This window comes from Durio zibethinus, chromosome 16 (assembly GCF_047325235.1).
Source record: "Durio zibethinus cultivar Kanyao isolate XHJ-2024 chromosome 16, ASM4732523v1, whole genome shotgun sequence".
NCBI classification, from domain to species: domain Eukaryota; kingdom Viridiplantae; phylum Streptophyta; class Magnoliopsida; order Malvales; family Malvaceae; genus Durio; species Durio zibethinus.
This window is the reverse complement of record NC_143177.1, coordinates 21,379,898-21,405,367: the sequence shown is the minus strand read 5'-3', so window position 1 is coordinate 21,405,367 and position 25,470 is coordinate 21,379,898. Positions and strand designations below refer to the sequence as shown.

The 25,470-nt window shown below is 31.3% G+C and overlaps 3 protein-coding genes and 1 long non-coding RNA gene across 10 annotated transcripts; 1 reads left to right on the top strand and 3 right to left on the bottom strand.

Annotated features, from left to right (window-relative positions):
* Window positions 1-518: 518 nt before the first annotated feature.
* LOC111295185 (calmodulin-binding transcription activator 2-like) lies at window positions 519-10,327 on the bottom strand. Of its 7 annotated transcripts, none has more exons than XM_022888585.2 (13): window positions 10,047-10,327; window positions 8,933-9,052; window positions 8,443-8,558; window positions 8,215-8,303; window positions 7,460-7,502; window positions 6,072-6,243; window positions 5,823-5,939; window positions 5,385-5,737; window positions 4,324-4,851; window positions 3,183-3,871; window positions 2,358-2,901; window positions 1,536-1,859; window positions 519-967 (listed from the first exon to the last, which is right to left on the bottom strand). In XM_022888585.2, the coding sequence occupies exons 1-13, from the start codon at window positions 10,084-10,086 to the stop codon at window positions 854-856; spliced, it is 3,249 nt and encodes a 1,082-aa protein (XP_022744320.2). In that variant the 5' UTR covers window positions 10,087-10,327; the 3' UTR covers window positions 519-853. The 7 variants fall into 7 exon arrangements, with proteins under 7 accessions (XP_022744320.2, XP_089601498.1, XP_089601496.1 ...); XM_089745372.1 differs by having other exon boundaries at window positions 8,863-9,052; window positions 10,047-10,326; XM_089745370.1 differs by having other exon boundaries at window positions 5,823-5,948; window positions 10,047-10,303.
* Window positions 10,328-16,730: 6,403 nt separating this feature from the next.
* Window positions 16,731-19,657, top strand: LOC111295179 (ubiquinol oxidase, mitochondrial-like). Its single transcript, XM_022888573.2, has 4 exons — window positions 16,731-17,109; window positions 17,559-17,687; window positions 18,094-18,582; window positions 19,371-19,657. Exons 1-4 carry the CDS (start codon window positions 16,768-16,770, stop codon window positions 19,428-19,430), a joined length of 1,020 nt encoding a protein of 339 aa, XP_022744308.2. The 5' UTR covers window positions 16,731-16,767; the 3' UTR covers window positions 19,431-19,657.
* Window positions 19,658-21,009: 1,352 nt separating this feature from the next.
* LOC111298355 (sugar transport protein 5-like) lies at window positions 21,010-22,952 on the bottom strand. Its single transcript, XM_022893100.2, has 4 exons — window positions 22,685-22,952; window positions 22,272-22,591; window positions 21,526-22,158; window positions 21,010-21,435 (listed from the first exon to the last, which is right to left on the bottom strand). Exons 1-4 carry the CDS (start codon window positions 22,821-22,823, stop codon window positions 21,010-21,012), a joined length of 1,518 nt encoding a protein of 505 aa, XP_022748835.2. The 5' UTR covers window positions 22,824-22,952.
* A 1,391-nt stretch (window positions 22,953-24,343) lies between these two features.
* On the bottom strand, window positions 24,344-24,907 carry LOC149514424 (uncharacterized). Its single transcript, XR_016328683.1, has 3 exons — window positions 24,776-24,907; window positions 24,560-24,609; window positions 24,344-24,475 (listed from the first exon to the last, which is right to left on the bottom strand). It is a non-coding gene; the product is annotated as an uncharacterized LOC149514424 (long non-coding RNA).
* Between the last annotated feature and the right edge of the window lie 563 nt (window positions 24,908-25,470).

Sequence of the window (25,470 nt, the reverse complement as noted above, 5' to 3'; positions counted from 1 at the left end):
TAATTTGAAAGATTTAGCGTTTTTTGAATTGAAAAGTGAAAAGAGATAAGAGATAAAATGGAAAGGATAAAATGAAAACTAGAAAGTGAAGAATGAGAGTGATTTAGTAGAGATAGAAAATTAAATTTTGAATTTGAAATGTACTTAAAAGTGAACTGTATATAACAATAAATGAAGTGTAAATAAAATTTTTCTTTTATTTTAGTCAAATTTTCAACTCTGACTTGTATTATTATAAATATCTTAATTCATTAAATTTAACAATATATATATATATATATCTAAAAAGTAATTCATTCAGAGTCTTGGACAATATTTTTTAATAATTTTGTTAATTATAGATATAAAATAAAAAAGAAATCAAAATTTAAATTATGTTATTAAAAAATCATCAAGTGACAATTTTATTACGATTGCTACTAAACAAATTAAAGTACAACGACTTTAGTAATTGATGCCTGATTTGAATAGAACTCTCTCACCGCAATGAGATTTATGTGGATCCCTAAAACACACAATTTTCATGATTAACACAATTTAAATAAATAAATTATCGATACTTTAATTTATACAAATAGATGAATTATCATATCTACTTTTAACAAATTTTACAAACGAATCTCCCCCCAACACTCGCAACCAATAAATGCTACTCCCTAACCCTTGAGTTAAGAATTTATGATATTAAAAACTATTAACCTAAGAAGTAAAAGCTACTTTTCTATGTTACCTAGAAACAAGCAGAGTCTACTGAATACGTTAGAAGTGTTAGATATTATATTTACAGACAGAATGAAGTTAAACACCTTCGTAATGCTGCAATGATGCTGCCAGTATATTCAAATGCAGGAGCTTATTCAAATGCAATAGACATGAAAGTGTCTTCATCCAAAAGAGAGTCAATGTCAATAAGATCTTCATCACGGTCAGCCACTTCTTCTGAGCTGCTCTGAACCATATTGCAAGCCTGTGGAAGAATATCTCAAAACAATTCAGTACCTTAAATAATATTTCGAGGAGTTAAAATAATTGTTGGAAATGAATTTTATTCTTAGGAAATTTGTTGCAATTGACAAAAAAGCACATTCACAATCAAAATTATGGCATATGCAACGATCGTGTTTGTCTTCACAAAACTAAAATGAAGAGAGAGAGAGATACAAAGACAAACAGAGATGTGGGGCATAAAAATTACATAACAATTTTTGGACCTCGTAACTCTTGACACGCAATCTCAAGAATTTATGGTTGGTCTCGTAAGACTTTGGAATAATCGCAATAATCAAAGAAAAAAGAGCTCAAACCAGGTTATTAATAAGCTCTCTGAATGATGAAACAAAAGCTTATACAGAACATAGTTGGCCAGTTAGCATCCAGATGAAGCAACAGTGAATGACAGAAACAAGGCAAGTTCAAGGTGCGAAGACACTATCTGAGACAGATTTGAGTTGTCATGGCTATCTAACATCATTGAATCCTGCTGATGTGAATTTAAATAAAATAGAAATTTATGTCATAAACAGAATTATATATACCTTATTTTCACGAATCCCTTGAACCAAAGTCAGCAGCCTACGATACTGACCTCGTCCTTCAGAATTCTGAGCCATGGACTTGACCCTAGTAAGTGCCTTCTGCAGCCTTTCTTCAGTTTGTTTTCTTCCCTCCTTCAGAAAATCATAATCATCCTCTTTAGAGGGCATGCACTGTGGGTCAGGTTCCTTGGTAATTGCATCCCGTCGAAATCCTCGCAAACCATTCCCTTTACGTCTCCACCGTAAAATAACTTTCTCCAGAATTCCCACTGACCAGATGATTGTTCTATACTGTTTCCTCACCTGGTGTCCTCTAACATGGGCCTTCACACCATAAAATTATAAATCAATATTCAAATTCAAGATTTTATAGTTTGGATGTCAATAATAGATCAATAAAACCTCAAACTAACAGCGTTACACATTATGTTTATCATAAAAAAATCAATTCCTTTTACCCCATTTTTTGATAAGTAAATATTTAATATGGTAACATTGATACCATAAAAGAAAGAATAAAAGTCATGGCACAGGAGCCAACAGAAATCAAATGGTCAAAACCCGTAAATATTAAAGACACAAATCCCATTATGTTCTCTCTAAAAAAGTCATGTGAAAAATTGCCTATGAAAACCATCATTACATCAAAAGGTCATCACTTAAGCTTTCCAGGCACAGGATGACACATTACCATAAAGCAAGCACATTGAAAGAATCAGATTAAGCCAAAACCCATTTCCAAGGAAAAGATTACGAGAAAAAAGAAAATGGAAAACATAACCAAGAAACTAAGACATCAACAAAGACAAAAGTAGCAATAACCTGGATTTTGACAATTCTTTGACGGATCAACAAGAATTCTTTTCTTTTCTTCCAACCACGAAACTTTTTTTGGATTTGTATTGCAGCAGCATGGGCTACCCCATCACTTTGCGATGGCCTGCGTGCCTTAGCAGTTAAAAATGAAATAGCATGTTCATCAGATACACCATCACCAGACTCACTCAACTGTTTACGCTGGAAAGATTGCATCCTGAACATTTGATGTATACGATCAGCAGCTTGTGTGGCATTACAGACAGCAGTAATTGAGTCCTTCAATGACAGTATATCTTGCACATCACAATCATTCACAGGTGTTGCCATTCGCTCCGAAACTATTTGAACAGCTTCCTTTGGATCATTCATTGTGAGAGAAGAAAGGAAACAGGTCAAGGAAGATTCTGCAAGGAAACCAGAGATTCCTTTGTGTCCATTACCAGAAGCTAAGTCTGCAGGAGTTCTACCCAAAAGAAATTCTGGAGATGGGTCCGTCAGTGCTCCAGGAGCTGCTCCCAGAGAAACTAGAATGGCAACTGTTTGCTCTCTGAATTTTGCAAAAAAGATTCAGACACACAACAAAAATATTGTAAGTTTTGCTTCTAATACAACATTTACTTTATCATAAGCCAAGAAAATAATACAATTAAACATAAGATGTTCTCAAATAATTTCATAACCAAAGAAGTTCAAATTAATGCAAATTCAGTCAGAAATTCATTAATTTATAAATTGAAGGCTCTAAATCATAAGACTTAATTTGGTGCAACACAAATATAAAGCCTGCATATAACACAAACGAGTAAGAGTAAATTTTGAGGTCCTTGCCTGCCACAGAAAGCCGCCCAGTGAAGTGCAGTCCAGCCATTCACATCACGAAAATTTATACTAACTCCAGCAGTAACAGTAGGTTTTACTGCCCAATCATAACCAAGTGCAGCCGCTAAGTGTAGTACTCCTTGCCCCTTCTCATCTAATATATTCGGCCCTTTACCATCTTCCATGATTTTGTGAAGAAGCCATGAGTACAACTTCTCTTTCATCAATTTCTGAAGGAGGCACTCCTTTTCTTCATGTTGAGACAAATCCCTGTCAGGTGAGCGGTCTACTATCTGGTGACATTCCTCTTCCTCTTTCATTAATATAATTTTAGTAATTAAGTCTCTTTTCTCCCCAACACCTTCAAAATGATGATTAGGAGGACTGAAGGATTTCAGAGAAAGTAACATCTCAAATCGCCTCAGCATTTCTCTTGAAGCAACACCATAGATATCTGAAACGTTTATGTCATTGGCGAATCCTGCTCGGTAGTCAAATTCTCGCACTTCACTACAAGCTAACCTGTTGGAACACGTGACATAAAATGGGACTTGCCCAACACTGAGAGGTGAAGCATGGCAAGAAAGAATGCCATCTGCAATAACCTCAGCCGGAACCTCCACCTCCCCAAACATACATGACCAGTTATATTTTGCTACTTCCTCTTGATTCTTCAAAAATGTTCCAATAATCAAAACCTGTTTTATGATGCAGAAAATGATAAGGAGAAAAAGTCCATTTTACTAACTTGGCAACTACTAAATAAGAATAGACATCATAAGAAATTGAAAACCCAAGCTGAATAGACATTTAAAGGAGGGGAGAGGTGATTGCATGACATTCAACAATATTTAAAGCAGGGAGGATAATTTGCTTGAGTAATTAAAATGCACACATAAAAATGAACAAATTTGAGAGTTGCAAGTAGTTAACATGCACACATCAAAGTACCAGACAAAAGTAAGTTGAATAAGATAAGGTTGAACAATGCACGGCTAAGAAAACATGACAAAATTAACTATTCTTCAGTGAGAAACGTGGTGAGAGAAAAGGTTAACAGAATAAGCAAGTAGTTAATTGATATCTTCATTTTGCTAGTTGCTGCAGGAACTTAACTTCATATGCAAAAAAAAAAAAAAAAATTAAATACCTTAGTTTCTGAGTCTATGTAAGCCCACTTAGGTGAAAAATCAGCTATGCTGAAAAGTTGGTCTTGGGAGAGAGAAGGGCTCAAAGAGGCATCATCAGATACATTTCCACACTCAACAGTGCTCCAGGTAATACCAGATGAGGACTGCATCTGCAGATCATCTACTTCTCCAAGTTCTTTAGTAATCCACCGTGAAAAACTGTCAACTTTCTTCAAGCTATCTTCTCCATCAAGTAATGATTTTTTCAGAGAGAAAGCATAGTTGATATTTCCAGCCAAATGCATATCATTCTCAGGATATGTTTTCATAACAGAATTAGAATCTGCATTGATAAGCTGCATTTGAAGGTTTTTATGCACAGGCTGCTCATTTAGAACATCACGACTGATCAATTCTTCAAGAGCATTCAATAAATGAAAATCATGACTCTTTTGCTCAAAGAACCTAGTATCATATGGCAATTCAAAATCTGATGACGGATCCATAGGCCATTTGGGCAACTCTAAGGCATTGTCAGCCAAAGGAATCTGAAAGAAGTACTTGAATTAGAACATTATATATCGGAATGAATTTGAGAAAAGATCCAAATATGTTTAAACACCAAAAGTACAGAAAGGGCAAACAAATCTGTGAAGAAGTTTTTGTGAAAAAACTGGATATTTTGAGACTACATACATTGGTTATTAAGTAAAATCAATCCTTTAGGCATTACATAAGTCACCCGACAGTTTTCCTTAACCATCTAAATTTTTAATCTCTATGACAAGGTTCAATACTGTATGCCTAATACTGGATGGAAAGTGAAGAGAATAACAACTCCTTGCATAAACCAAAATTAAATAAAACATTTTGCATGGCAATGAGATAAACAAACCACATTAAGACATTAAAAATTCAGCATCCTGCCTCACACAATTTCTACATAATATAATAGATTGTTTACAAAAAGTACTATACTATAAGTGTAAATATCACTTTTCAGGTCTCAATCTCAGAATTTTGACCGTTAAGATGCAAACTGAATAATAACTAAGGTACGAACTGCAACTACCATGAATACCTGCCAATTTGATTTTCTTGGCAGAGGATTTCCAAACTCCTCTCCAGCACTCTTGACATCTAATAGTTTGCCTTCAATCATGTTTTCTTGTTGCAGGCTGATGCCAACAGTATCAGGTTGAGCGGAAGTCATTGAAGCATGAGAAGATGCAGCCGGATATACAGGCATATATTGTTCCAAGCCTCGTTCCCTAGATGCCAAATCAAGTGTTCTTTGAGCTTCAGTCATGTGAGAGCCATAATCAATACCCCTAAGTCTATCTCCATGAAGATGTGAAACTTCATTTACTCCAGGAATTGATGACCGACCTTCATGATCATAGTGTAAGAATTTCAAGTTTCCATCTGGCTCAACTGCAAAATCATGCAAAAGCTTGATGCATAAAGCAATTAATAGAAACGAGTTGATGTAAAGCAAGTCACAAAAGACAATGCTTACCTGGAAAGGGATGGGTAGAATAAGGATTTAAGAAGCCAGGATTCATATCGTCCATCACAGAAGCATTTCCTATTTGGGGCGATATATGGAGTCTAGAATTTGCTTGCTGACTATCCTCTGTATGATCTCATATAAGTTGCATTGAAAAGTAGTATGAATAATGAGGGAGGAAAAAAAGGCAACTTAACCACCATCACACTATATTGCCTAAAGGATATAAATATGAACAAAAACACAGAAAAAACATACCAGAATCAGCATCTTCACACAACGATGTTAAAGTCCTGGTTGGGCTTGCTGAATCTGCATTTCCAGAAGGTGCTTTTCCATGACTAACAGAATAGCTAGAAGTTGAAGGACTGCTAGTTCGGGAGTTTGATATAGCACTAGTCTCTCTTATGCCTCCAATAGTCCTACTACCCTGAAGGCAAAGAAACCAATATGGTCTGAAGTAAGGAAAATTTTAACATGGGAAAAGATTGACTATTCGAACAACCAAAATACTTGCCTAGTCAAAATCAAACAGTCAAATAATTAATAACTTCTGCAGAAAACAGAATAGTTTAAAAACTAAAAACAAAAAATCATACACCTGTGAATGTTCAATCAACTAAGATTGATACTTGTAAGTTGTAATAAATAGGCAAACCTCAAAAGGTCAAAATTTTTTTTTTTCGTACAAAGGAGGCCCAAGGCTTAGGGGGAATTGGGGAAGGAAAATTTGCAAATGCTAGGGATTGAACCCCAGCCTTGCGGGAATCCACTTCCTAAGAGAAGTGGGTGAACCATTTGGGCTAAGCCTCAAGTTCTCAAAAGGTCAAATTTTAGAACATTGACTTTTAGGAATTGCAGACAGTTAAAAGTTAAATGCCAAGACGATTTTATGTCATGCAAATTCAGAACCTAGAATCATGTAGTTATGCTCAACTAGATTGGGATTGACTTAGATGAGCCGAATTTCATTAGCTTAAGCTTAGGACTGATGACTGCAACGATTGGCTGTCACAATCAGTATATGTGCAAGTCATTATTTGATCCAAAAACCTAATGCCCATCAAGATGTTTAGCACAAGTTGTGAAAGCCAACTGTTCCGATCCTTACCAAGAAGTCTACAACCAACCAAAAAGTAATATAAAACCCCCAAATCAGGGTACACCTCAAAGCAAATGAAAAGAAAAAGCAAATGTTTATGAAGGCAATAGTAAGTTGGAAATAAATCCTGGAGCACATAAAACAAGAAGCAACACAATAGCTATGGAGGTCAACCACTACCACCCTCCTCTCACAAATACTCCCCTGCCCCCTTTCAACCAGTCCAGCTGTAGTTCTGATTAATGGAGAACCAAACATGGATTCAATGCTCAAAAGAACTATCCCACCAGAGTCCTCACCTGTGCTGATTACACTTCATTTTTATTTTTTAAAGAAATGATGACTACACTTCTTAAACTGATGGACCAAATGATGTTCTTTGTTCATTTCTTCTCTAAAATTGCCGGGTATAAGTATACTGGATATTAGAGATTGTATTTTAAAGTACAAGAAATGTTGTAAACAATCAATCATCAAGCCTTTCTTAAAATCAAAAAGAAAAACTTAGTGATAATTCATCAGAAGAAATAGAAGTGAGCAGTACCTTAACCTCCAAGTAGTGCACAAAAACTATATGCATCAAATCCCTACAACATTAACAAAATCATTCAAACCAAAATTAACAAAGCTTAGAGACAAGATATTAAGTATATAATTCCAAATACTTCACAAAACCAAAAAAAAATTGCTACTATTATTCAAAAAATGGAACTTTAAACCCCCACTGAAGCAATAGACCCAGGAGTTCCAAATATCACAGAACTCAGAGTATTGTTACATTATTTGCATATAAAGTACAGGTTATAAATTTTTCTAGCCCTAAAAGTACTAAGATAAGCAATTCGAGTATTGGCTCTCTCAACTTGCTTTACAAGTCAATGTAAGAGAAGATAATGTATCACTCATTGTAACAGAAACTGTAAAGAAAATCAATCATACCATATCCGTTAGACTTCACAAATTCCCACCCTTAACAACCAGTAGAGGCTCGTTAGTAAGCTAACATGTATTACATGGGCCATGACGCCCAAGTATAAACAAATTTCGAACACTGTTAACTGTGATACTACTTTATGCCCTCCTAGCTGGGAAGCAAAAAAAAAGTACCTTTTCAACCATTCTGGCATTAGCACACAGTTTCCAAGTAAAATATGAACGTAATTAACTGGAATAAAGAAATCAAATAAAATAGAGCAAAATATAATACAACTTTAGAGACATTATAACATGCTAGCATGCCTATAGCTAACCACGAAAACAAATATATATATATATATATATATACAAATTAATCCATACTGTTCAAGCATCCAATAGCTACGCCTTTGAAAGTTTTCATTCTCTTCTCCATGGGCATAGTAGCAGTGCAACGCATCAATGCTTCCAACCTAAAATTGCTTTAAAGAAGTTACTCTTAAGCAAAGTTTCCAATCCAGGAGTGTGAGTCACTAAATAAAGACTTCCTGAAATGCTAAAACTATATAACAAGAACAAGAAAACTTTATATTCTATTGCTAAATTACTTACTTTCAGCTTCTCATGAGCTTCCTTCACAGTCTTTCCATCTTTTTTCTTCCTCCAATTATGTCCATCCTTCCTAAAGTATCTTAAAACCTTTCGATCAAAAAGAAAAAGTGATCCACCTGGCAAGTTTAAATTCATATCAATCTATTTGGTTGTCTAACCCTAAATCAACCACAACTTTATCAAATAATTTTTCACAATGATAACATTGATGTTGCAGGTTTTGCTTAATGCATTTTCATTCAGCTTTCATGATTGAACAAAACAAGGTTCTTAGGAATGGAAAGTATATGGAAGCAAAAAAATAAAGAAATAAAAAAAGAAGGAAAACCCAAAGCTAACAACAGAACAACATTAATCTACTTTCAAATTAATTATTTTCACATGCTTTAAGCAAGAGGTTAGTGATCATAATATAATTACTTCAATTCACAATAAAAAAAATACTGTCATGATTTTTATCCAGCTCTGAAATGTTTTTCAATGTTCATACTAGGAGGCCTGTTTGGAGGCTCAGCTGCAATATCAAACTTCTGATAATTACGAAGAATTTCACAAATTTCAGCAGGTCGCAACCATCTATGCTGTGCTTCTAATAATATCTGTTCAATATCTGCAAATCAGAAAACAAAATATTAATTAACAAAAGACTCACTAGGACAAGCAAACATATGAAAATGGAGGAATAAAACCATGAATCTAGTACCAATACCAAAAGCAAAATTCAGTCATCAGTTCAGAGTTTACCTATGTCTGAAAGACAGAAGGGCCTATTTTAGCAAAAAGCTTCATTTATATTATCATTAAATAACATTCTCGGCCTATATCACTCTTACAAAATTAAGGTCCAATAAGGAATGAAAAGAATTATCAAACTCAATTCATGCACCAATTTCGTGTAATACGAAAACATAAATCATATTGTTAATTTTTGGTTAGAGCATTCTCAGTGTCTTAAAGAGTGAACACTGCAAATTCTCCATGATGCAAAAAGATTTTGCTCTGCATCACCTAGAATGCAAACCTAACTTTCTGCTTTTATAGCAAATTATCAGGCATCAATTGCACTGCCAATTGATATATATTACCTGAAATGACCCCGAACCATAACGCATTCTCATATAAAATAAGCCAATGTGATAGAGTTGTTTAGTGTTATTTCTTCAAAATCTCTTAAGTTAAAGTGATCTTACTTCAAAAGCAACTTTTGTTATGAAAATACTTTCCACTCATCAATGCAATCACACGAAAGCTAAAATCACCACGTATTCTATCATTGGACAATCAAACCCTAATTCCTGGAATTCCCCAGATAAAATTAAGTTCTTAAATGATATCAATTTATCAAGTCCTCCCACCCAACCTCCCTAATTGAATCAAGTTATATATCTTAGACCTAACTCCAATTTCTCAAGGGAAAGCTCCGCAAAGTTTCCACTAAACAAACACAATCCCACCACGGATCAAATTAAAAATAACAGTAACAACAATAATAGAACCACACCCAAATTTCAGGTTAAAAACGAGTTCAAAAAGTAAACGAATCCAAACAGAAGAAATATTTATCAAACAAAAAAGTTGGTGAAAGAGATTGACAGAAAACTGACCTAATCGGGAAGCCAAACCGTACGAGGCGCGATCCGCCATGAGTAGAACACCAAAAGATCGATCGATTTGTTTTTTTGTTTAATTTATTCGTAAGATTGTTGAGATTAGCAAAGGATACACGAAAGCTGATAGGAGATTTTTCTTCTTTTTTTTTACTGTTATTCGGGTTTTTTTTTTTACAAGTAGCATATTTTTATTTATTTATGTGCATGTATGTGGAGCTGAGGAGACTTTTAGAAATGGAAAATGTGAAAACGATTTTCGGAGTATTTTTGCTGTGGAGAAAAAGAGAGATAGTCGAAAGGCTGAGGAAAGTTCACGCCGTTGAACAGTAGCAACCTAAATTCACCAATTGGTGGCCGACATCTGGCGCCGCGTTGAACTTCTAACCTAGGATTTGACAACTTTTACTTCCTTTTCGGTTTTTAAATACTTTTTCAGGTTTCCAACTGGGGAAATGAGGTATAGGTGCCGTGGACTAAGAAAATTGAATAATTACTGTTAGGTGCTTCTATGTGCGCTTCGTTTCTGTTTTTTATATTTTTTAAATTATTTTTAAGTAAAACTATTTAATTATTTTTATTTTTATTTTAAAATTTTTTGAATATGTATGTTTGATAAATTTTATAATTTATTAGATAATGTAAGTTATAAAATTTATTAAATATGAAATTTTGTTAAATTATATAATTTATCTAATATGCATATTTAATATGAAAATTTAATGAATTATATAATTTATCGGATATATTAAATTTTATTAATTATATAATTTATTAGATTTTTATATTTAATAAGTTTAAAATGGAATTACATTTAGAGTTTTCAACAAAACTTATCTAATCAGTTTCGTTCCAATCTAACAAAAATATTTATTTATTTTTATGGGATTCTAACAAAACCAAGAAATTCACGTAAGGAAAAATAATCTTGTATCTTGAAGTACTTTCACAATATTACAAAAAAGAATTATTCAAATAATTATAAATTTATTTAAGAATTAATAGATAAAAATTATAATTTTAATAGAAAAAACACCCGATTACAGTATGAATTTTTTAATTTCCTCTTGATTTCAATGATATAAGATAAAAATATTTTTTTAATTTTTTTATTTATAAATTTGAAAACTTTTAAAATTTTTTGGATTTACAAATCAAAAAATTGAAAATAGGAATGGTTAGCTTAAAAAAGAATAATTAAATAATTTTATTTAAAAATAATTTTTTAAAAATTAGTGTAAAAAATAGGGTGTAAAAAAGGCTCCCTTACTATTTATTAAAAAATATTAAATTATAAAATATTTATTAAAATATTAAATTATAAAATTATTTTTACCTTTTTAATCTTAATTACAAAACGAATAAAAGACACCAGATATTGAACTATTGATGATGTTTTTGTTTTGTCCCTTACATGCGGCCCTGAGTCTATGTTTATCTACAACTCTATTTTGTAAAATATAAATAACATATTTTTTATCGTTATGTTTGAATAGATATTAATAAAAAAATAAAATAAATTTTTTTTTAAATAATATATATTTTTTATTTAAATAATTAAAATTAATAAAAAAAATATAACGAACATTGTTTAGATAAATAAAAAAAATTCATTCTAATACTTTTTCAATTATAATTTTTTTATAAAATAACATATAATATATAAATATATCTTTATACTATCTAATTTATACAAACAAATATTTTTAAACAAAATTGAACATATTTAATATGATTAATTGTATTAACTAGTTATTAATTTATTTTTAATTTTGTGTTTAATTTAATCTTTTAATTTATTCTGATAATAATTTAGTTTGTTTTATTTTTAAGATTTAAAAAATCATAAAATATTTATAAATTATGATGTTATATAAAATACTCGTAAAAAAAATTATTTTGATAAAAAATATCAGTTATATAATCAAATCTAATGTTATAATAAAAATATAAATATAATAATTTTTTCATAAAAGTATAAATTTTTCAATTTTACTTTCTTTTAAATTAAAAATTTATCTAAATAAATAAAAGATTTTTCTATTTTTATTTTTTTCTTTTATTTTCTTTTCCTTGTTTTCCCTTCCTCTCAATCTAAACATAAGGTAAGACAATAATCTATTATTTAAATTGTGGTAACTAACTAATGAATAGTACATTATCAAAATTTAAGTCACATTCCACTTTTTTTTTTTTTTTGCTTTTTTGTTTTTGACCTTTTTCAAAATTTGTTTATATTTAATAAATTTTTTTTACATATTTTATTTTTAAAGTGAGACATACTTTATATCAATTTTTTTTTCTTTTTACTTTCATTTCAAGATTTTAAATTTATTTTTATGAGATCCATTTGATATTAAAGTATATTACGTGTTTTTTTCTATTATTTTTTTTTTATTTAATAATTTTTTTTTAATTTCAAATTTTTTTATCTCTTCCATATCAAGGATATGCTATATGTCAAAGTTATTTTTTTCCTTTTAATATATTTTTTTTCATTTTTTCTATTTACTTTCTTTTTAATATTTATATATTTTTATAATATTTTACCTTGATATGGATCAAGTGGTTATTTGGTCTTTGTTTTCAAATAACAAACCTTGACATGGGTTAAATTTTTCAAAGAGAAACGAACCAGGATCGGATTCATATTTAGAATGCTTTGTTTTAAGCTATTTTAAGATATATACATATATATATATATATATTATTTATTTAATTTTATACATGTATATATATTATATTAATAAAATTATTTTTTACATTAATTTAATAAATTAATATTTAAGCTTAATATCAGGTATCATTGTGACAGCTTCTATGGGTTTTTTCTCATTTTTAATTTTTTTTAATTTTTTTAATTTTTTTAATATTTTTTATTGGATAAATTTATAAAAAATTATATCAACTAAGGTATTTATATGTCATTCTCATTTGTTTTATTTTTATCTTTTGTTTTTTTTGTTTTATTAATTAGATTAATTTTTGTAAAAAATGTATGATGAATAAATATGGTAAAATAAAAATTTTTACTCCCAGCAACGCGCAAGTATTTTTTTTTAGTATTTATAACTATAATTAAAAGTAAATCCCCATCAAAATTACATTAATACCTTTTGAAATATTTAATAATTCATTGATTTGTGGCATTTTTTTGTCATTCCTTACAATAACTACAAAAATACCATTCTATATCTATTGAATTACATCATATAAATTACTATAATGCCCCCATATTGTAAGTAACCAAAATTACTATATTATCACTTCTATCATAATTAAAGAAATATCTATCATAATTGATCAAAATGACTATAATATCACTCCTATCATAATTATAAAAATACCTATAATACTTTAATTAGCCAAAATTCCTATAATCCTTTTGCCATAATTATAAAAATATACTTTTAATTACTTCATAATTACATATTAAATTTTAACATCTATATAATAATACGAAAGTAATTCCCTTATAAATAACTATAATGCATTTCTAATTTGCTTAACAATTGAATGACACGTGTTCAACTTGATTATAATGCCCATTTTTTTATAATAAGCTAAAATCATTATAATGTCTCTCCTATCATAATTATTAAAATATCATCCTATCATAATTGGTTAAAGTTACTAAATCTTCAAATGATTTTTTATTTTGAGTTGTATTATTCAACATATAATCAAATTAATGAGTAAAGTATAAAATATAAAACAATCAACGACATTGTTCATCTAGAATCCAAAACCCAACTTGATATGATTGATCTTTAAGGTACCTAATCGATCCCCTAGGCTGTAACAATCAAAATGAATAAAACTTATGAACTAATCGATCATTTAATGCACCTGATCGATCTTTTATCAAAATAAATTAATCTCTTTATCTCAAACAAGCTTCAATAGTTAATTTTAAAGAAGAAAATCATGTGTTTTCATTTTTCAAGCTTCTTTAATGGTTAGTTATTTAATTCCTCTATAAATTGAGCATTACAATATATTAAAAAGGTCGATAAATCAAAAGAGTCAAATCAAACAAGTTATATATTCATTATCTCAAAGAAATTAAGAGTTTTAGAGCTTTAACATTAATATCTTTGTATTTGTTATATTCAAATCATTATTATTATTCATTCATCATATTTTTTTATACTTTATTAAGCAAACACTTAACATTTGAAATATGTATTAGTTTGCAAAAATAATATGAGTGTTTTTGTAATAAAAAAGTGAGGTATCTTCTTGAAATTGTGAGATTAAATGGTTGCTACTTAATCTAAAAAAGTAAAAAATATCAAAATTTCTATCTTAAGTCTTATGAAGAAAAAGATAGAGTTGTAATATTTATTCAATTAATGGATTAAAACCTTAGTATAGATAACTAAGAGAAAGGACGTGATGCCTTGAGGAAAATGATCGAATGTTTATAAATTTTACATTTAATTTCTATATCTCTACACTATTTACATTTATTGTTATTTATATTTGATTCTAGGCTTATTAATTGTTATTGATAGTATAATATTTTTATCAAAGTACTTATTATTTTAATTCATCATTTATTCATATTCAAATTATTATTTGAAAAAACATTTAAAGAAAACTAATTCACCTCTTTTTTGATTACCATATCACTTAAAAAATCAATAATTATAAACTAAAACTAATGACACCAAATGCTCTTACAAGCTAGTTAAATTTCATATTAAAAAAAATTATTTTGAAAACAATAGTCCTTAGATGTCTCTTCTCAATAATCATTAGAAATAATTTTTAAAATTGAATTTTTTAATTAAATATGTTAACACTTTTATAACATGATAATTTAAAATACAATAACAAAAAAATATATTTTATATCCCATAATTATGAGGTAACATGATAATTAAAATGATTTGTCAAAAAACCACTAATGTTTTATTGATTAGATGTTCTCCTATAATTTTACGAGAGGAATATTATTTTTATCCAACCAATTGCAATTGATAAAAAAAAAAAAACAAAAGGATGGTGATTTAGTTAATATATTCAAAACATCATCATACGACAAAAAAAAAACAACAACAACATTATTATTGCTATGAGTTCAATCATTAGATAGATCATTGCATCCGAACATTTAATTAAACAGTTAAACGGATCTCTTACTTAAAAAGTTAATTTCAAATATTCATTATCTCAAATAAAAAAAAAAGGCCATAAAATATGTCCTTCAATTTATTTTTGCAGAAGAAAATGATAGGTCATTTCCTTTTCATTTTTTTATACCTGATTTTTAATTTAATTTTGACTTTTGGTGGTCAAAATTTCTTATATTTTTACGTCTTTTACAATGAAATATTCACCAATTAAATTAAAAACAAGAAATAATAAAAATAATTTAAATCAAAAGAAAATGAAAAAAATTAACAATATAAATAAAAAAATTTTAAATCAAAATGTGAAAAGAAAACCATTTTTGAGAGTAAGCATTACCATTAAAAGTTTTCTATCAATCTTGGTTTATTATCTTTATTATTATAAGAGTATAAGAAATTTTTTCTTTTTTGTATTAAATATTTAAAATTTTGATATCAGTATTAAAAAAACCGAACAAAAGAAAACGAGTAGAACTGCAAATGATCGAGTTCTAGAAAAAAATTTAAAATGTGTAAGTCCGACTAAATCCAAATTATTATTTTGTTATTTAAATTTAATTTTAAATATTAACATAATAATATTTTAATATTTTTTAATAGTAACCGGGCCATAGACACCTCTGGGTGCTGGCGAGAGTGGAACTTTCGTGAATGACGAGTGACGACAGCCGATGGGCCTTAAAATTTGTTCTTTAAGTCCGCACAACTTGGGCAGTCGCAAAATTTGTCTTTGCATAATTGGAAGTCAATTAATTTTGGACCGTGGACCAATGTAATCATGCACTAGGTATTAAAAAATAAAAAAAATTATCATGCTTTAAGAAAAAGTTGATTAATTTTTTAAAAATAATTTTAATCCAAAATTTTAAATTAGAATAAATGCAGTATCAGTCCGTCTTTTTAAAAAGTATACTGGTAACGTATTAAAAGATTTTTAACCAATGGCTATGAAATTATCCATCCAGTATCAATGAATTTTCCTTTATGAAAAAAAAAGAAAAAATAAAACGATAAAAAATACTAGTTTTTTTTTTTTGTCTAATTTTCATTTAGTAGCTCCCGTGATGTCCCGTGCACCTCAACTTTCAAATTCTGACCACGAATACTCCACTTGGTCGATCCACTGACACGTGTCATACAGAAGTGGTAAATTAATTGCTATTCATTCCCAAAGAATAGGAAAGTCTAGTGGCAGGGACGTAAGTTTAGAAAAATCAAGGGTACAACCGCCTTAAAAATGTAAGCGGCTATCAAGTAATATTAATATACGGACAAGAGCACGACATTTGATTTTATCTCCACTTTTAGAATTGCAGGACTCCGATCATATCCGTTGATTATGAGTAAATTACCTTTAAGAGTATTCTGATTGGAAGAAAGCTGCCACACTTCCATCTATTCGGTAATGCAAAGCGCACACCATAGTTTACCCTCTCCGGAATCTGATCTTATCTTAAAATTTCTTGCCCTCCAAGCGACGGCGGATGAAGAACCTACCGATCCATTACTTCCATTATCTTTCTCCAGCTTCTCCGGTCTTTTCATAACCAAAACCTTGAAAAAAAAAAAAAAGAAAGAAAATGAATCGTTTTGTACTAAAGTCGGTGATGCAAGGCCTGATCAATGGCCGAAGCTATAGCATCGGCAATGAATACGTGTATAGGGCCGCCGTAGTTGGGAGAAGCGTGCAGTTGAGTGGACAACAAAACGGCATCGTGTTTGGAGGGTTTGAGTGGAGAAGGATGATGAGCTCTGAACCAGCTTCTGTGGAAAAAGCGCCGTTCGAGAAGGAAGATAAAAAGGAAAGTCCGGTGACCGAAGACAAGAAGGGGAAGGAAGTGTTGGCGTCAAGTTATTGGGGGATTTCAAGGCCTAAGATCACCAGAGAGGATGGCACTGACTGGCCTTGGAACTGTTTCATGGTATCATCTAATCTTTCTATAGTTTAAACTCTAAAACTCGTTTTATTTATGCGAGATATTAGAAGATTTTTTTTTTTTTCATTTTCAAAAGGTTTAATGCATCTTTAATGGCTCTTTCTTTTTCTTCCTGGATCGATTCTGTTATTTGACTTTTGATTTTCTTTTCCACCTGTATTCAAAACTACCATGTCGTTGACTTATTACTGTTGATCATAATCTAAGGTCGTGTTTGGATGTCATATCAAAACAAAGTAAAATGCGATTGCTCTGTTCTTTATTTTCTTTTTCTGTTTGCCTGATAATCTAAAGGTTTAAAATAAATGAATTCATTAAATCAATTTTGAGTAATTCATCTTTAAAGGAACACTTGTCTGCTGCAGAAATTAACTAATTATTTATATTTTGACGTTCTAATATTTGTGCTGTTTGTTTTGTACTCTTTCATGTAGCCATGGGAAACGTACAGGGCGGACGTGTCAATTGACTTGAAAAAGCACCATGTACCAAAGAACTTTACAGATAAATTTGCTTACAGGACAGTCAAACTCCTGCGGATTCCTACAGATATATTCTTCCAGGTTTTTTTTTTTTTTTTTAACCTTTCTTTGTTCTGTAATTACATTATCCTATAATTGTTTAATTGTATTTAATATATTCTTTTATATTATTGCTTTTAGATCTCAAATTTCAACTGAACTTTTCATTCATCTTTTTCACATTTTACATTTCTATATATATTTATGATAGCACTTATTTACATCCATGCCTGTCTTGATATGTTTGAAGTTTGCAGGTTGTTACACATTAGAAGACAATTATATGATTCTTGTCTTTTCTGTCATATGTATTCAAGGCATTGCTTCTTTTTCATGAGTGAAAACGAACTCCACAGTTTCTGTGTGACTCTTTTTTTGACCTCCTGGTTGAAAGCCTATTCACTTGTGTAAAAAATTTTGTATTTGATGTGGCTTTCTTGAAATACAGAGACGCTATGGCTGTCGTGCTATGATGCTGGAAACAGTGGCGGCTGTCCCTGGTATGGTTGGAGGGATGCTTCTGCATCTGAGGTCTCTCCGTAAGTTCCAGCAAAGTGGTGGTTGGATTAAAGCCTTGCTTGAAGAAGCAGAGAATGAGAGGATGCATTTGATGACAATGGTGGAGCTTGTGAAACCCAAGTGGTATGAGAGGCTTCTTGTTCTGACCGTGCAAGGAGTCTTCTTTAATGCCTTCTTTGTTCTTTATTTGCTCTCTCCCAAACTGGCACATAGAATTGTTGGGTATTTGGAGGAGGAAGCTATTCACTCTTATACAGAGTATTTGAAGGATATTGAAAGTGGTGCTATACAAAATGTTCCAGCACCTGCCATCGCAATAGATTACTGGAGATTGCCAAAAGAAGCTACCCTCAAGGATGTTATAACTGTGATTCGTGCTGATGAAGCTCATCATAGGGATGTTAACCATTTTGCTTCTGTACGTATCACTTGCCTCTTCCATTTCCATGTTCATTTTTCTTTAACAGATTCATGAAGCAATGCTCTTGCCACCCATTTTAACATCGATAAAGTATTCTATTGTTGTTTTTATATCAAATGATGCATCTGGCAACTTGAGAAAACGCAGGTTAAATAGGGAATTTAGACCTGAAAAAACATTCCATCATTTATGCTCATATTTTTGCATGAGACGAATGTAAGTGATTACATCTGACCGTAGAATCACTCATAAGGTATGGTAAAATTTAAAATTAGTCCGTCATTTACTTGGATTGACCTAATGATGTATCATCGGAGTTGATCAGTAAAGAAGTTTTTGTAGATTTTAGTGTATGAACATTTGTTCTTCTTTTTTTTTTGTTTCTTTATTATCATTTGGAATTTATAAATATATGATCTTTTGCATTTAGTTTGGCATCATGGCAACACGTTAGTTGGTATGGATTGGATCCTGTTTCTTCAAAGATTGATTAACAATTGTTCAGTCTGTATTTGGTACTGTGACTAGATGTTTATTACAGTAGGTAAGTCCTAAAAATGTCATATACCTGAAATGCAGAAGACTATAACTGAGCATGTTATTCCCTCTTCTCCTCTCCCCTCCCCCCCCCCCCCCCCCCCTTTTCTCTTATGAACCTAAGAAATTATTGTGTTCTCTGGTTATTGGTGATAGATAATGCAAATCCAAAAGACTGTTCATATGCATCCTAAGGTTCAATAATGATATTAATGCGTATATTTGGTGCCTAATACTCTTTTATGCAGGATATTCATTTTCAGGGAAAGGAATTGAGGGAGGCACCGGCTCCTCTTGGTTATCATTAACTCTTGTGATGGATTATGAATATTGTTTTAGAGGTTCCTGTTTGATGCAAACTGGAATACTGTATATTTCTTTGTTATATTGTGAGGCACGTGATCAATAAGAGTATGGATTGATAGTTTTCTGTATGGAAAGAAGAGGGTGAGTGGGGCGTATGATAAGTTCCAAATTTGGATGAATTTTTATGAGCATTAATATTGAAGAATATGGCTACTTTGGCATTTTCTTATCTTTCATATCTTCTCTTAGGTGTCCCTTTTTTTTTTTTTTTTTTAATTTCTTTAGACCCTTCTTTGTTTTTTACTGTTGGAAGAGGTTAATTTTATTAACCCAATCTATATATTTAATTTTATAGAGAATAAGAGAGGATATCGCATCGCAGCCCTTCGTTTCTCTAAAAACCTTTTTTTTTATATATATATTTTATATTTATTAAATCTATTTTTTATTGTTTATTTTTCTACTTTTTACTTTTTACTTTTCGATTTTTTATTTTTTTTATTTTAGTTTTTAACTAAATAAATTTTGTAAAACAAAAAAGGGTTAATTAAGGTATGAATGATAAAATAATATCTGATTGGTTTCGATTCCTGTCAATCCATCGTAAGGGCTTTTATAAAAAAGTTTTGAGATCGGATTGAGAATTTTTTTTTTAAAAATTGGGTGCAACACAAAATGGGTTTAAGGTGTTTCGTGCTCATGTGATAGCTTTGTTCCCTTTTTCTCTTTTTTTAAGCTTTTGATTATTTTTAGGTTTATATTTATTTAATTTTATTTTTTAAAAAGATAGAGAAGACAAAATAATTAGTATTTAATGAGTTTCAGTTGTAATGATCCCGTTGTGTATTTTTTTTAATTGAAAATAATTGGATTGAATTTTTTTTATTAATTCAAGGATAAAAGTGAGGTTTTGAGTATTACATATGATATCTTATCAAATATTGATAAAATTTTTATTTTTTGACATTCTTTTTACTATTATTTTTTTATTGACAACTCCTTTTTTTTATTTTATTTGTACCTTTGTTTTCCCATATCTACTTTTTAATCTTCCATTCTTTCTTAACTCTTTTTAAAAAACTGAATAAATAATCATGATGGTATAACAAGAATTATTGAAGTTCAAAGAGAATATGTATTTATATGTCTATAATTTGTATTTACATTTATTAAATATTATTACTACTTGTTTCTTAAAAAAATACAGTTATATTTATCTATATGCTGTTATATAAAAATTTTACTTTTTTTTTTATTAAAAATATAATTTTAAAAAAATAAAAATTAATTCGTGGGTTAGTTCTAATTCATGAAAGAGCTAGAGATATACATGCGGTAAGTACCAACATGGCAGGAGATTGGAAGATTGTTGTGGTGAATATCAGGGGGGGGGGGGGGGGCAATTTCTTCAAAAAGAATCAAAGTTGCAGCACCCGTGGGTTTGTGTCACAAACTAGTTTAGTTCAAAAAGAGAAGCAAAAAGGAAAGAGGAATGGAGGCCAGATCCGCAAAATACTCGCCCTCTTCTACATGTAGAGTTCATTCAATGAATTTCTGAATCTCATCAAAGAAATTCATTACTCAAAAGTCAGTTCCTTCAACATACCGACGCCAGAACCAATGCTTTTGCCAAACTTGGTCCATAGATTCCAGGGGAATCCCCTTCGTCTCTGGCAGGAAGAGGCCCACAAATATGGTCATAATTGAAACCCACGCAGCGTAAAACAGGAACACAGCGTACTTAAAGTGACAGAGCACAGTCGAAAACGTTTGAGACAGAATAAATGTAACTATGAAATTGAAGGCGATGCATATCCCTTGCCCGGCTGGTCGGACCTCCATAGGCAATATCTCACTTGGTATGAGCCATGTTAATGGCCCCCACGACCATGCAAACGCCGCTGTAATGCTACATGTCAGAACCAAAACTAAGATGGCTGCTTTCCTTGAGAAAGGTGCAGTGCCGTCTGTCCCCGTCTCCACTGCGAAAAGAAATGCCAGTGCCATCTTCACCAAACAAAACCCGAAGTTTAGAAAAAGGAACTAATCGGTTTTCTTTTAACAAAGGAGTTGATCTCTGAAAATTCTAATGCAAACCTGGCAGAGTAAAATTTGAGCTCCAGCTTGGAGGAACAAAATTCTTCTTCCAACTCTATCAATGGCGTAAGTTGAAACAAATGTGGAAAGAATATTGACTGTCCCCAAAATGATACCTCCAATCAATGCCCCATCGCTACCAAACCCAATCGAACGAAACAACACCGGTCCATAAAATGCAATCACGTTAATCCCCGTTAGCTGTTGGAACGAGGGAATTGCTATGGTCAGCACCAGGTGTGGCCGGTAACGTCGTTGCATGATCAACTTGTACGGATCCTGATTGGCTGCTTTTATAGCTTCGTTATGGGTTACTAGTTCGTTCAACTCGGACTCGGTATCAGAGTCATTTCCACGGACTGTCTCCAATGATCGACGTGCCTCGTTCACTTTCCCACGTTGGATTAGGCTGCTTGGGGTATCGGGAATGAAGAGTGCCCCGACTGTCATGATGAAAGCGGGTATACCTCCAGCACCTAAAGCTATGCGCCAACCGTAGTCCCCGAGCCGTGCCACGGCGAAGTTGATAAAGCTGGCTACGATGACCCCAAGGGTGAGAAAAAACTGAAAGCCTGTGCTTAAAGTTCCTCGCCATTTGGGTGGAGCCATTTCTGAGAGGTACACTGGAGCTGCCTATAATAATTGTAAAAATTCAGCAATGGTTGAAACTTGAAAATGGCTGAGCGACCTCAGTGTGTGAGACTAGCGTGATAACCAACTAGACCACCCAGAAGAAAAGATTTTACCTGATTTGTGAAACCGACTCCGAAACCGAGAAGCAGGCGGCCTACAATGAGCATCCATACGTTGAAAGCAAAGGCGTTAAGGGCAGTGCCGATCATGAAAATAGAACCTCCGATGATCAAGATGCCTTTGCGGCCGGTAATGGTGGTAACACGTCCTGCTATGAGTGATGACACTAGACCTGCAATGTTCAATGAAGACGTGAATGCTGTTAGGCTTTGGCTGTCGAACAAACAATATTGGCTCTGCTTTGCGTCTGCCATCCTCTGTAAAACAAATGGGAAGAACTTTTCCAAGAATGGCCCCATTGTCGTTACTCCTCCTGCAAATTCATGAACATATTTCTGTTAAGCAAATTTGGATGAAAAAACTCAATGAAATTAATCTGATTTTCATGTTTGTAGGAAAGTTAAACCTGTGACTCCAACATCATAGCCGAATATTAACCCAGCAGAACCTGCAACAATGCAGATAAACACGACAGAAGAGGTCAATTTCGAAGCATGGGCATTATTGTCAGCATGGCCATGGTCCGCTATAACCCCTCCTGCCATCTTTCTCTCGCTGTCTCTCTCCCTCTCCTTCTCTTGTCTCAAAACAAAAGGAGAAGAAGCAAAATAATAATAAAAGCTTCTATTTATTGGCTTTGACTGCTATTAATAACCAATCTTGGCTTTTTCGTTGGTAGGCAAGGCAGGCACTGTAGCCGCTCGTAAATGGATATCATAGTTTTGTTTCTCAACTTTTTGCCGCCCAGCGCATTTGACGGTCATTCGCTTCGCTGTCGGATCCCGAATACGATGAAAAAGAAAAGAGAAGATACCAATAAGGCTACCTCTCCCCATCTTATGGGGGAAGATTGGTGAACCGAATTTAGAGTCATTTATTATTTTTTTTTAAATTTTAAGATTTACAATTAAAACTAACAAACAAATTAAAATTTATTAAGTAAGAATCCATCTAGCGTAAGTTTTAACTTTTTTTCTTTATCTTTAAATCAAAATTAAATCTAATTCAAAATAATATTTTTAATCTAAATTATTTTGATCCTAAAGTAAAAAAATATATAAATATAAATAAATACTCCTCAAATTTAATTAATATTAAATACATTAAAATCATATTTGATACATAAAATAATATATATAATAAAATGATAATTATTTTATATTACATTTGATTTATATTTACATAAAAAAATATGATTACAAAAAAATTATCTTTTTAATATAAAATAATTCAATCTTCTCGAGTAAATTTTTTTTTTTTAATTCATAAGATTAAACTTTCGTATCCTATTATATCTTTAAAAATTACATCAATAATTTAAATTGAATAAATTTTTTAAAAAATAATTTTAATCAATAAATAAGTTATTCAATTCTAATTTTTATATACATCAAATATAAAATAAAAATAATATTATTTAATCTATCATAATCTTATGTATAAAATATATCTTAAAAATTTTACAAATAGATTAATTAAATACAACATAAGAAATCAACCAATAAATTAAATTATAAAAGAATTATATTACACATTAAATAAACAAAAACACAAAGCATAAACTTATATCGAAAATAAGATAAAAAAACATAAGAGCAGCTCAAACACAAAACTGTTAAGTTTCAAGTATGGGGACTGGGTGATTTCAGTTTCAGATTGTATTTATTTATTTATTTTTTTAAATGAGAAACTTTCTATTCACTTACATTGGGTTTAAACATTGCATTATCTTTCTTGCTCCTCATTTTACAAGTGAAACCTTGAAGAAGGGTAAACTCCCAGGAAAAAAGAGATACCTTGAACAGCACATTGGAAACGTTGGAAAGTATAATCCCCCAACATGATGGATAAAAGAAGAGTCGAACCCTTGAGAAGGCTAATTCCTAACATCTCTTGGATATGTACTTCATTTCATCGAAGAGGCAGAATAAAACAGCCGTTATGTCATAATGCACTAGAATATGGTTTCTTCAACCTTTCTTTTGGATCCTCTACAAAATCAGGGTTAATGTAAATAGGTGCATGCGATGATGATCCGTAAGTTTGCTGCTGTTTTTAAGGAAAATTTCAACCTTAAAAGCAACGAATTTGTCATCACCCCCATTGAACTGAGACCCATAAGAGCTCAAGCAATTAATGGAGTCAGCATGGTTCCGGTTACTGGCAGTAACATTCCAGCAGCAATTGGAATCCCAACCTATATCGTAACCAAAGCAGTATCAGATGTTTGCTGAAAGAAGCAAATCAAAGTGAATGATCAAAAGCACATGCTGAAATTTACCTCTCAGTTGGGGCGCAGGAAGCTGGTAAAAATGGAAGTCATAGAAAGAGCTGTGTCCAATGTGCATAATTTGGTAAGAGCAAGGTGCAGCAACCAATGATTCATATCAGGTTTTTAACTCCCTTGCTTTGCTTGAAAGAGAGCCATATGACATTTTTAACTTTGGTGCTAATGTTGTGCGAAATATATATAGCTGTAACATGCACAAAAACCTACCATGTTGTATACAAAGGCCCCCCAGATTTTGCTTCACCGTCTTCATTGTTAGCCTGCCTAGCTCCAAAGCATCAAGCAACTGCATGGAGATAAACTGAGTGAATTTATATGATGCACATGAGAAGGTGGAAATGAAGAGTTGATTGTAGGAAAAGGCAACTGAGTTCACATAAATGAATTTCATGATATAGTCCACCCATACGGATTTTTAAATCCATGTCTGATTGATTATACTATAGAGATTAAAAAAATTTCTTAACTTTACAGTATCTTATATTAAAAATGTAAATGTTTATATTGATGTTCAATGGTTTTTAATGCCAAAAAATAATGTGCAACATGTAAAAAAAAAGTTTAAAGTGTTCAAGAATTAAAAAGATAGCATAATTTATTTTGGAATATAAAAAAAAGAAATGATGGACAAAGGAAATAAAACAGAGAGAATTTACTTTCAGAAAGATTTGCAACATATAAAAAGCATTGCATGCTAACCATAAAATTTCTTCTCTTTCCACGCACCTCTGAACTATACTATTGCCGGTGCTATTGTGAATCTTGCCACTTGTTTTTCTTAACAACCATTTAAGTTTCAATTTTCACCGCAATATATGTTCTAATCAGATTCACATTGACCAATAAGAATTGTAATAAAGATGAGGCAATATGCTGGAATAAATTATTGCAGCAAGTTGAAT